Source organism: Ictalurus furcatus, chromosome 27 (assembly GCF_023375685.1).
Source record: "Ictalurus furcatus strain D&B chromosome 27, Billie_1.0, whole genome shotgun sequence".
NCBI lineage: Eukaryota > Metazoa > Chordata > Actinopteri > Siluriformes > Ictaluridae > Ictalurus > Ictalurus furcatus.
Window position 1 is genome coordinate 6678086 of NC_071281.1, and position 11579 is coordinate 6689664.

Consider the following 11579-nt stretch of genomic DNA (forward strand, 5'->3'; position numbering starts at 1 on the left):
GTTCTTAATATTGAAGTGGAAGTTAAACTTCTCCTCTTTCTCCAAACAAAGACTCGGTTTTCACTGGGTACAAGCAAAAAATAAATTTATAGGTGGTTCTGGAAAACAGTGACTCAGTGAACAGTTAGTTAACTAGATAGTTTGGTGTAACTCAGTGACACAAAACAACTCATGCTTCCACAGCTGGCAAATTTTTTCTCACCTCCCACATTTTTTATTGGGTACAGGGATGACTATGTTTCAAGTATGTAATGATTGAGCCTCGTGTCAAAGGTGAAGTGCTGAACTAAAGCTCCAGGTGTCATATCCCCCATGAACCATTTAGAACTTTCTCCTTTGATGTACATATGGCCAAGTGTGAGTGTGTGTACATATAAACACGTCCCTGGTTGTACCCTCACTGTTAGAATAGTGTATCCTTGACACTGGGGCCTCTCAGGGGATGCCCTCAGTTATCCTGAGGCCCATCCTCACAGCAACAATAATCTCAAAAGAGGTTCATTAAAGACCCTCTTATCTGAATAAATTAAATGCATGTAGTTTCCTAGTTGTTATGAAGAGAAGGGTACTCTAGACTAGACGGTGAGGCCAGGTTATTTTACGATCAACATTACGTTTAGCTCTAGTTACAATTTGTGAGTTCTGGGTTCCTGCAAAAGCTGTTTACATCGAGTGGCTCTGATTTAATGAATAATAATAAAGTCAGGCTTATCAAAAACACACAACTTTTTCATAGAACCAGACTGTTACCTAGCAAAGGGTTTACATAGTCAAGGTCGCTGATAGAAAATGTATGTGAACCTCTAGGATAATGACCGCCTCAGAAAAAGGAAAAAGAGTAACTGGAGTCAGGTTCAGGTTTTATAGTTAGTTCATTAGTGTGTCCAACTTTCTCTCAGAAAAAAAGAGACAATTTACACAATTGCCTGTAATTTACAATAATGACATGATCAAAAGAGATTTCAGAGGGCCTCAACATACAGCTTGTAAATCCTCATAAGAGTGGATTTCTAATGTCTAACATCAGGACTGTTTACAAAGAGAAGAAATTCATATGTATGAAAGTATGTATGTATAACAAAATTATGAGACTGCTTTACTTTCAGGCATCAGTGCATACTATATCTATTTTTTAAAAAAATCTATAATCATCTCTATGTGGTGTTCCACAACTCAACTTCTTTTGGGGTTTAAATCAGAGTGACTATAGTAGTAGATATTTTGTATTCTAGAATGACATTCAGAGCTCTGACCTCAGTCTCAAAGAAAACTCTATAGAATGATATAAAACAAGAAACTAAAGCAAGCATCCCAAGAACACATGTGAACTGGCACAGTGGAACGGGCTGAACTTCATAACTAGTACAGCTAGTTTTAAAAAAAAAAAAAAAAAAAAAAAAAAAAAAAGGGTTAGTCTTTGGCTTGTCGATGATGTTCTATGTGGACAGGTGACAAATTAAAGGAAAAACCAACATAAATTGTGAGTAAGCTACTTGAACAGCTTCAAAGCACTTTGGCATAGATATCTGCATAGATGCCATAAATCATACAGTGTTCGCATAAAAAACCCATCAGAATGGGCAAAAATATTATCTCAGTGACTTTGACTGCAGCAAGTTTGTTGCTTCCAGACAGGCTGAGTCTTTCAGAAACTGCTGATCTCAACAGTATCTAGAGTTTACAGAGAATGGTGCAAAAAACAAAAAAACAAAAGAAATCCACCGAGCAGCAGTTCTGCGGGCGAAATCTCCTTGCTGATGATTGAGGTCAGAGGAAAATAACCAGACTGATTTGAGCTACAGTAATTCAAATAACCACTCTTTACAACCATAGTGAGCAGAAAAGTATCTCTGAATGCACAACTGGAATGGACCTTGAAGTGAATGGGTGACAAATTCCCACTCCTTTAAGCCAAGAACAGGAATCTGAGGCGACCAAACCTGGACAGTTGTAGGCTGGCAAAAGACCAGGTGACGTTTTTCCAGTCTTGAATATTCAAGAGTCTGCACTGTTTCTAGTCATTACTTAAATGTAAACAAATTTAAGACATTGACCATGTTAACCCTGTTGTACAGAAGGTCAGCTCTTCCTTGCGTAATATCCCTTCAATTGTAGTGTGTTCAGAAAACACCCCAGTGGATTGGCTCCAACATGGATCTTACATGGTTTTACACAGAATTGTGGAGTCATGCGAGCTCGAATGCAGGCTGTCGTTAAAGCAAAAAGGGGGAGGAGGGCATAGCAAATACTAAGAAATTCTAAAATTCATGTGATTTTTTATTCAGAGAAGCATTCAAAATAGAAGCAATTTTATTAGTGGTCTCAGACTTTTGGACCTCGCTGTATATGTTCTACAGAAAACTGTGGACTGCGGTTGTTCGTCATTTACGAAACGTAAGTGTGTATATACTTATTTAAAGTTATTAATGGAATAATGTGTGTTTGTTACATAATACATATTTTCCCCACTCACAGCTGTAACATGCATGCTCTTTGGACCACATTCTCTCTGCATCTTTATGAAAAGACAGCTGGGTTTAATAGTCTTCTATCAGTAGCAGGGCTACTGGCTATCACTGATGCATGCCGTTGTGCTGTTAAAGCCTATCTGGCTTTATCTAAGAGGAAATATAAAGGTACTGATAATACTGAGCATGACTGTGTGTTTCACCAGTGGATATGTGGAAAACAGCACAGGTGATGTATTGCATCACTTGTGTGAAAATTAGGATTTATTATTGGACATTTTTTGGTAATCTGTTTACACACATTAACCCACCTAAGGAAATACTGCCTAAGGGCAGAAATGAAACCTAGTTACGCGTGTTATTCTAGGCGGTGGATCGACAACCTGCTTTTAAGCTTTTATACACCTACACGATTACAACCCTGTAATAGGAAATGCAAATACCGTGAGTCTCTATGGCTGAGTCACTCATGGCTTAGTTTGCATACTTTTAGTGTGAACGGTGTGTTCCATTCGGTGTGTTCATTACCACCGGGTGTAATGCAGTATTAACACCATCGCAGTTTGTTTGTTTTTGTTAAATGGCTAACAGTTCACAGGAGACCATTCCTACACCACAGCCACAAATTCAAAATACAAACTGTAGACTGGGTATTTAGGACATTAAATGCATGAAGAGAAGAGAGAAGAGAGAAGAGAAACCATGTGAAACTGGAAGCCACAAGGACAGCAGAGGAACTAATCACATTCTTCAATAGAAGAATCAACCCAGCGAAAAAGTGTGCACCAAAAATGTACAAAACATTGCTACAGCAACTGATAAGTCCAAGGCTTGAGTGTGTGTTTCTCTCTTTCTCTCTCTCATGCATGAACACACAGACAGACACAACAGGAAACTAAGTTTATGGCAGTCATCTGGGTATGTGGGGTTTCCAGGCCACTAATGAAACTCTATAACCTCAGGCACTGTGAACACTCACTGACCTGCATGCAGTCTTGCCATTTCAGACACTACGGTTTGGCTAAGAAAAACCTGAATCTGGATCAGCACAAAGGTCCGAAGCTGCATACTTCAGATCACAAGTGGAAATGTAATAAATCAGCAAGGATCAGAGGAAGAAAACCAAGGAACTCCTGGAGATGTTGAATCGGGACAAAGATGAATCAACTGACTTTCTCTCATCTCCTCTATTATATCATTCATCTCATACTTTAAAACGATTTGAACCAGACGTGAGCCGATATGAGGCTTGCTCTGATGACAGATGTCTCTCTATTGTTCATTTCTGCTGTTCTGTTACTGACCAGAAAAAACTAATTGTATAACACATTTTATAATAGGTAGTATCACTTTTACTCAGTGGGGTCGTAGAAAACCAAAGAAAATAGTCACAGCAAAAACTCCTTATGATAAGATAGTGTTTTCCAGGTTAATTATTAATCACAGCCTTCTCGAGTTTAATCAAGACAGGAAATTAATTCTGACCTCCCAGTCATAAAAAAAAAAAAAAAAAAGAGAGAAACCGTGCAATTATGTTACAGGAACTCAGGAAATAAATTGGTATTCTAGTAAGAATGAATCATAGGAGATTTAAATTCCAGTATACCTGAATCATTCTAATAACCTGTACAATATCTTTTAAGGAAACACCCAAATATACGCTCTAAAGCAAGAAAAGGAAAAGGAAATTAACTGTGGAGCACAAATGTAAAATGAGATGAAATGTATCTAATTCTGAGGATAAAATAAATATTAGAATAAACACAGGCAGTCATGCTTATCCACTTTTGACTGTGTTTAACTCCAAGAGGCCAAAGAACACAAACCCAGATGATCTAACATACTCTTATGTTTGTACTTTCCCAAGGTATAGTTGCTGAAATAAGCAGACCACACACTCACACACAGCATTATCTCAAGCTGCATCATTACAGTACCTGCTGTCAAACATGAGATCAGCATAGATGTCAGTCTCCTTGATGGAGACATGAGATTAACTGCAGGTTTCTTCACTTGCTCATTCACACATCACACGTACTTTATAAAAACATGCACAGGATGGATATTATAGAATGCCAACATTAAGACAGGATTAAGAGACAGGTGATTGACAGGATTTATACTGCCCAGTGTAAACAGAAAAAAAAGCCAGATTCCTATGGAGCAATGCGATTTTTAACACACATTTACATCTCTCTCTCTCTCTCTTTCTCCCCCTCTCTAAAACAACAACAACAAAATATATACGTGTGTATATATCATTTACGGACTTAAAACTTAGCAGGTACTGTTAAACAACAGAGAAGGAAATGTCAACAAATGGGTGTTGGCCTCCCTTCATTTCAAAGAATGGGTTTTATGAATCAGGCACAATGGATTGTATATGTACGTTTGTATATATGTACATGTGCGTGTGTGGGTTAGCAGGTGTACGTGCAAGTATGTGAACGCCACTGCCTTTGTGCACGTGCATGTGTTTGCATGTGTTACATACTTGAGGAGATTCTCAGCCCCTGCTCTCAACCTCATCTGTTTGATGATCTGCTGATTGAGGCTCGCTCTCTCGTTTTGAAGTTTACTGCGGCCGGTCTGAGCCAGCGGGTTACAGCCCTGAGAGAGAGAGAGAGAGAGAGAGAGAGAGAGAGAGAGAGAGAGAGAGATTTTAAAGAGCTGCATTAAAACAGGTGCAATAAGACTCTTAGTTATATTAATTAATACAATCACAACTTCCATGTTCGTATTTTTTTATACAAAACTAAAAACCGAAAATCACAGGTATGATGATGACATGTATTTGATGTGACGTGTTCAGATGCAGTATCAGTCATGTCAGCCACCGTCACACGTGTCCACAGCATAAAACATGATCCACCATTGATTACACCAATATTGGTCCAAATATCAGATAGGTGGATGTCTAAATACAATTTTGACTACTCTGCTAATATATGTCTAAAAAGTTCACGGTCCTTCATATTTATTACATGCTGTACAATAACAATAATAGAGACTCATATAAACAGAATTAGTAATCTTGGAGTTAGTCATACTGAGATAACACAGCATTAACTGCTATCACTACCAGTTCTTACTCGAGGTTTCGTCATTTTAATACTATACTGTCTAAATGCCATCCACATCCTGTGTACATACTTCATCCACTGAGTCACTAAAGTGTGTCACACCCAAAACAGTGCGCTGACAGAGACAGAATGTGACAGAGAGGAACATTCCTGGCTAAATGACATCACATTCTTCAGCCCTGCCTAAATAAAGCTTGACAAATTGACAAGAGCATTAATCACTGCTGCTCATGATGGTTTCTTTCTAGAAAAGCCCTCCCAACAACTATGTACATGAACATTCCACACAATACCCAGCACCCAAAGATCATCCCACACAACGAAACGTTACACTTTAACTTGCATGTGTAATATTCATATCTGTGTATCTAAAAAAAATTTAGAACATCCATTACAAAATTTTATATAGATATATATATCTGTTGTTACAATCTTTGCTTTGATATATTTGTCACGAAACCTGCTGAAGATTTCTGATGTAGATGAACAAATAGTTAACAATATTTACTTTAGTGGGTTGGGAACATTCAAAGTAAACACCTGCAAAAGAGCTACAAAAACAGCCAGGTAACGACAGGACAGGTGTAGTCTAACATATTATTTATACATATGTATATTTTACATTATGTTATATCATGATAAATGATTACACAATACACTTTTCTGAGATATCTTTGGCATGGTGTTGTATTTCTTATGTTTTCAATAATCACAAATTAAATGGTACTGAATGGATGCCGTTGATTTGACAGAATAAATTTTTTTTACTTGATCTTCTTTATTGGCATTAAAGAAAAGTATCGTCAAATTCAGTTTAACAGGTTTTTTGTTTATTTTACTACTGTTTTGTGGACAGTTTGTTAGCTAAATTATATATCGTGATACGCTTCGTGTATCACAGAAATGTCCTCAAGTACCGCAATATGATATTTTTATCCTAACGCCCAGTCCGAATCTATATCTTCAAACATACATTTTTTTTGGTGGCTTTAAAAAAGATATTTACACAAGTCTACTATTCAAATATCATGATCGCTAAGGACATATCATTATGACATCATTTGCTTTCCAGCGGAAGCATGAGATAGGAGGAATATTGAATATTGCACCCTTCAAATGCAGAGACAAAAAACAACAGTTGGTGAAGAGAAAAAACATCCTGAACCTCCAGACACATAATTTTCCATCATGCTTACATAGGAATTAGAAACATGGTTCTCGCTCAAACAGACTCTGAAAGTTAGTCTGAACTTTAGTGGTTTCTAAGGGTGCTTCTTCACACCTACAGTGTTTTTATTCTGGGCGAGTTTAACAATTGTGCATTTCCCCTTTGATGAGCGTCGTTTAGACAGGTGAGAACACTGCAATCACATTCAGGTGCGGTCCAAGAGAATCTGAGCGAGGTGGTCTGCATCTGATTTCAGGGAGAAAGAGATATGATTCCGAGCCAAACCCACTGTGGGAAATGTATTTTGCCAAGTATTTTCGGTTGCAGCATTGTTTTTAGATACTGCTAAATTGAGCTATAAGGTGCAAAATGAGCCAAGGGATAGAGTGTAGCTCTGCAGAAACTCTGGATATTTAGACAGATGGATAAAAAACTAAATAAAGACTAGATACAATACACACACAAAAAAAGATTTAAAGTAGTTAGTTATATAATTAGCTAATGACTTATTTAGCACTGGCTCCATGCTCAGCTGACTTTTTTTTTCACTTTTACTCAGTTTAATTATGTGCAGTGTGAAACCAAATCAAACCAAATCAAAATCATCCATTTTGCTCTGATTTCAACTCAGGAAACAGACTAATAAATATGACAGCATCCTTAAAGGAACGACAGGGATGGTCACTGTGGCCAAATGTGATCCAGGAGATTCCAACCCAGAATATTCTAGCAAGCATGCAATTATATCACCAGTTTTTCACAGAGTATTTAATAGCACAGAGTTTGCAGATCACTATGGAAAATCTGCCACAAGCAATTATCAGTTGAGTGAAACTGTATCAAGAGACCAATAACAAAAGCTAAACAATAGATCAGCTATGGCACGCTCACTCTTTCTTTCTTTTTTTCTTTCTCTCTCTTTCGCTTTCTCCTTACACACCTACACAGTTTCTTGAAAAACAGAGGCCATTACTAGGACTTGTATATATAATTATTGCATGATGAATACATTTTAAAGTTGATTTCAGTTTGTCACACATTCAGTACATTTCCAGAGAATGGACCCATACAACCATTGCTCTCTTTCACTAGTTGTCATGCTAATCGTTTACTGTTTGTTGCTCGGTCTAGAACACTGAGACGTAGCAGGGTTATTTTACAATTATACAACTCTTCCCAGCCTTGACAGAAGCAGAAACATCTGCTCTACATTAGTGTGTGTGGTTTGGCTGCATGCTGATTTTGGCTAGTTGCGACGTCAATAGAGACAAGTAGAACGTGCCGAATCTGCGATTCCTACTCACCGGCCACAGAGACAGCTGAAGCAACGGTTCAAAATCATCTCCCCAATCTGCCACATTTACCATTATCAAATTACTTCCCACTTCTCAACTCATCTTCTATTATCCTAAAACTTACTACACTCAATACAGATTATCAACTCGCCAAAAAACTATTTTGTCACAGGACAATGGCTACCAAACCAAATCTGTGCCATTCCCTAACCCGCATTACATACCTCCTTAATCAAAACCACCCACCCGCTTCCATTTTATTGTGTCCCAACACCTTACACACACTCTTTAATACCCACAGATTGAAACCAATCTATTACTCAAAAACATTCCTTAACTACTGCCCCAAACCAACAAACCACATCCTACTCTCTACCGGCCCAAAATAATCTGCATTATCTACTGTCTCTACCTGGCTAAAAACTTGAGTTCGTATTGGACTCTATACAAAGAACTAATTCCTCTAATCACCATTTATTCTTCATCTACTGACCTAAAACCATCTGTTCCTCCATATTATTTATTTGATCAAAAACATTCTAACCACTCATGGAGCTAGCATAAAATGAACCACTGCACGTTATCTTCATGTTCATACTCCTGCTACATTATTCTGATTTACTAGTTCAAAATCATACACCACTTATCATTATCTACTGGCCACAAACTTTTCTTATTTCATGTTTCAAGTTATCTATAAATATTACAAGGACCATTTCTCTATGGTTGAAAATCTGCTTGGCCAAAACCTTCAGCTTAAGTGAAAGTTTTTGGGGTCCCCCCCACTCCTTCATACGTCTTTGGTAACTGCTTTATCCTGTTCATTGTTGCAATGGATTCAGAGTCACTTGCTTGAACACTGGCTGCGAGGCAAGAACGGGACATCAGGCCATTGCAGGGCTTCGATTTGTCCTTTATTCACCTTAATATATTCGGTCTCAAAACCATGCCCTGTCATGGGTTCATGGTTGGATGGTTGAGATTCTAACCTTCTGAAGGGGTTCTACATGGAATTATTTCAGAAAGGAAAACCCTGTAGTGCAGGATTCTACAAAGAAATGTTAATGTTTCTCCCAAAATTTAAAGCTAAAGGAACCTTTATAGAGCTCGATGAAATGTTCAATGGAATGTATACTGCCAGAAAGTTGTCCGAGTCTTGGTGACACTACAAAATCGATTAATTAATGCAACAAAAATAATTCAATCAGACTAATAATATTAACTTCCTTCACTCTAGAACTAGATTAGTTGATTATTATCTATTTCATTTTCAGTGCAATGGTAGTTTCCCTGTACAGTCTTCGGCTGATCAGACCAGTGTTAATGAGAACGGTCAGTTTATGTGAGACGGACATGTTCCACCCTCCAATCTCTTTGTCAGAATAGCTTCTGGCTACAATACACTGCCTCCAGGAAGAACAGCACAAAACAGAAGGGCAGATACAGTTCACAAGCAAAGCCGTGCTTCCATAGAGACAAAAGACTCTTTTCAGCACTCGGATACACATGCGGTTAGACAAAAAAGAAAATGCCACACGGATGAATGAGCAAAAATGTGACCACACAGGTTCCACCGCTCAGATCAGACCAGCTAAACTAAACACACAAATGTCATGGTTTTACACAATTACAGTCTTCAATTAATACACACACACTTATACCATAAGTGCTATTTCACTCTATTTATTATATTTCAGGCAGGACCATGGATTCTTAATGTTAAAATTCCAACCCAAGATCTCGTGCAAAGACAAAAACCAACATTTTTTGTTGGAAGAATACAGTAATGGAAATACTTCGAAGGAATGTGCATTGGGCATAAACACCTCAAAGGAATTCACAAGCCATAATTCAGGATGTCCAGCGAGTTATGCTGTCCACTTCTCTTTCACATTCTGAAGTAGTGCCAACACTCCTTACCTCTACACAGCTTTATTTTCACTTTATAGTTAAATTTATTAAAGAAGCCACATGCCACGGGTTTTCTTATAACAAGTGGCTTATTATTCACTCTAGGCCTATTAAGTTTTTTTGGTTGTTTTATTTTTAGATAAAAATCTAGAGAAACAAAAACTTGCCTCCTTTAGTTTCTTCCCACATGTGTTCCTCAAAAAAAGAAACTAAATAAATAAAAATAAAATTAAAAAAATAAACACATGGCATTCAGTTCAATTTCAGTCATTTGGTTCAAGTAGCTGGGGTTTTAATTCTATTACAAAAACACACTGGATTACATCATGGAAAAATAAAATACAACTAAACATTAGTTTAGTTTTAGCTAAACATATTGGGTTATGAGTTTGTTTGTTTGTTTGTTTGTTTGTTTTTTTAAACTCATTGCGTTTGTTTATCTGCTAACAACCATGAGACAACATTTCAGTGATAAACACAGCTTCAAAAGCATAAACTAACCCTGAGCTCTTTCAAAGACTTTTTACCTCTGTACAGAGCGACACTGAGGGACACCCTGTCCGAAACGCGCTAAATAATTACAAACTAGGCAGAAAGGTGAGTCCACAGGCGCAAGTCATTTATCATCGAAACTCTGTCACACTCTCACCTTTTTGAAGTAGTCATTGTCTCCCACTCCGTTGCTGCCGCATCCGTTTGATATTATCGCGTCCGTCATTTCTGAAACTCCAACCTCAGCACTCGGCTTCGATTAAAATTCAGAAAGTGAGAAATTCCTCTCCAGGAGATCGACAGATGCGCGTTTAAGCAGGTAGTGGATTCGGAGCTCGTCTTTTTCTTCCTCCTTTCAAACTCTGACGGTCCTGTGTGTGTGTGTTGTGTGTGTGTAGGTGGGTGTGGTGGGTGGGAACGCTCCGCCCACACAGCGTCAGCGTGACGGGAGTATACGCTTGCGCTCACCTGCGCCTCTGCCCGGTTTAAAACACACCTTTTTCCATCTGTGTAAACTCCCACCAAAGTATAACTCTGAGATCATGCTGTTATTGATCAATATCTGGCTGTAGTAGTGGTGTAGCCAGCTAGCCTGTAACTACATCCAAAGACGCATATTACTGTACTAAACTGTATGTCAAAACAGTAACCTGCGCCACATGTACGTTACACAGCCTGTTTATTAGGGCACAGGTTCCCAACCCTGGTCCTAGATTACCACTCTCCAAAACATACACTATATGGCCAAAGGTTTGTGGGGACCTGACCGTCACACCTGTATTTGGGTCTTCCTCAACAATTGTCTTTTGTACAGTATTATGCTGAGACATTACTAAGGGGCCTAAACCTGTGCACAATGACTACGGAATAATTTTGGTCTACGTTTTGGCCTTTCCGTCCACACTGAGACAGCATTGTTGTCTTGCGAAAACAGAGCTTTTCGAAAACGCTCTCCCAAGTGTATACAGCAGGAAAAATAAGTATTGGAAACACCAAACAAACAAAGGCTTCTCCACTAAGTATTAAATAAATTTCAGATAGCGTGTTCAATACTTTTTTCCCCGTGTCATTCCACTTTATTACATATAACTTTATGTATGGACTTTAATGTCGTGAATTCTTTATATTTCCAGATTTCTTGAGTTAATACTGATGTCTAGTG

The 11579-nt window shown here is 38.1% G+C and overlaps 1 protein-coding gene across 2 annotated transcripts in view; it reads right to left on the reverse strand.

The window, feature by feature from the left end:
- rhpn2 (rhophilin, Rho GTPase binding protein 2) overlaps positions 1–10805 on the reverse strand; it is a 32879-nt gene extending 22074 nt beyond the window's left edge. For both annotated transcript variants that reach the window (XM_053616972.1, XM_053616971.1), the window contains exons 1-2: positions 10575–10805; positions 4963–5078 (exon numbers count right to left, since the gene is read on the reverse strand). In XM_053616972.1, coding sequence (XP_053472947.1) covers positions 4963–5078; positions 10575–10643 — 185 coding nt within the window. In that variant the 5' untranslated portion in view covers positions 10644–10805. The remainder of the gene's footprint in view (positions 1–4962; positions 5079–10574) is intronic.
- Positions 10806–11579: the final 774 nt, after the last annotated feature.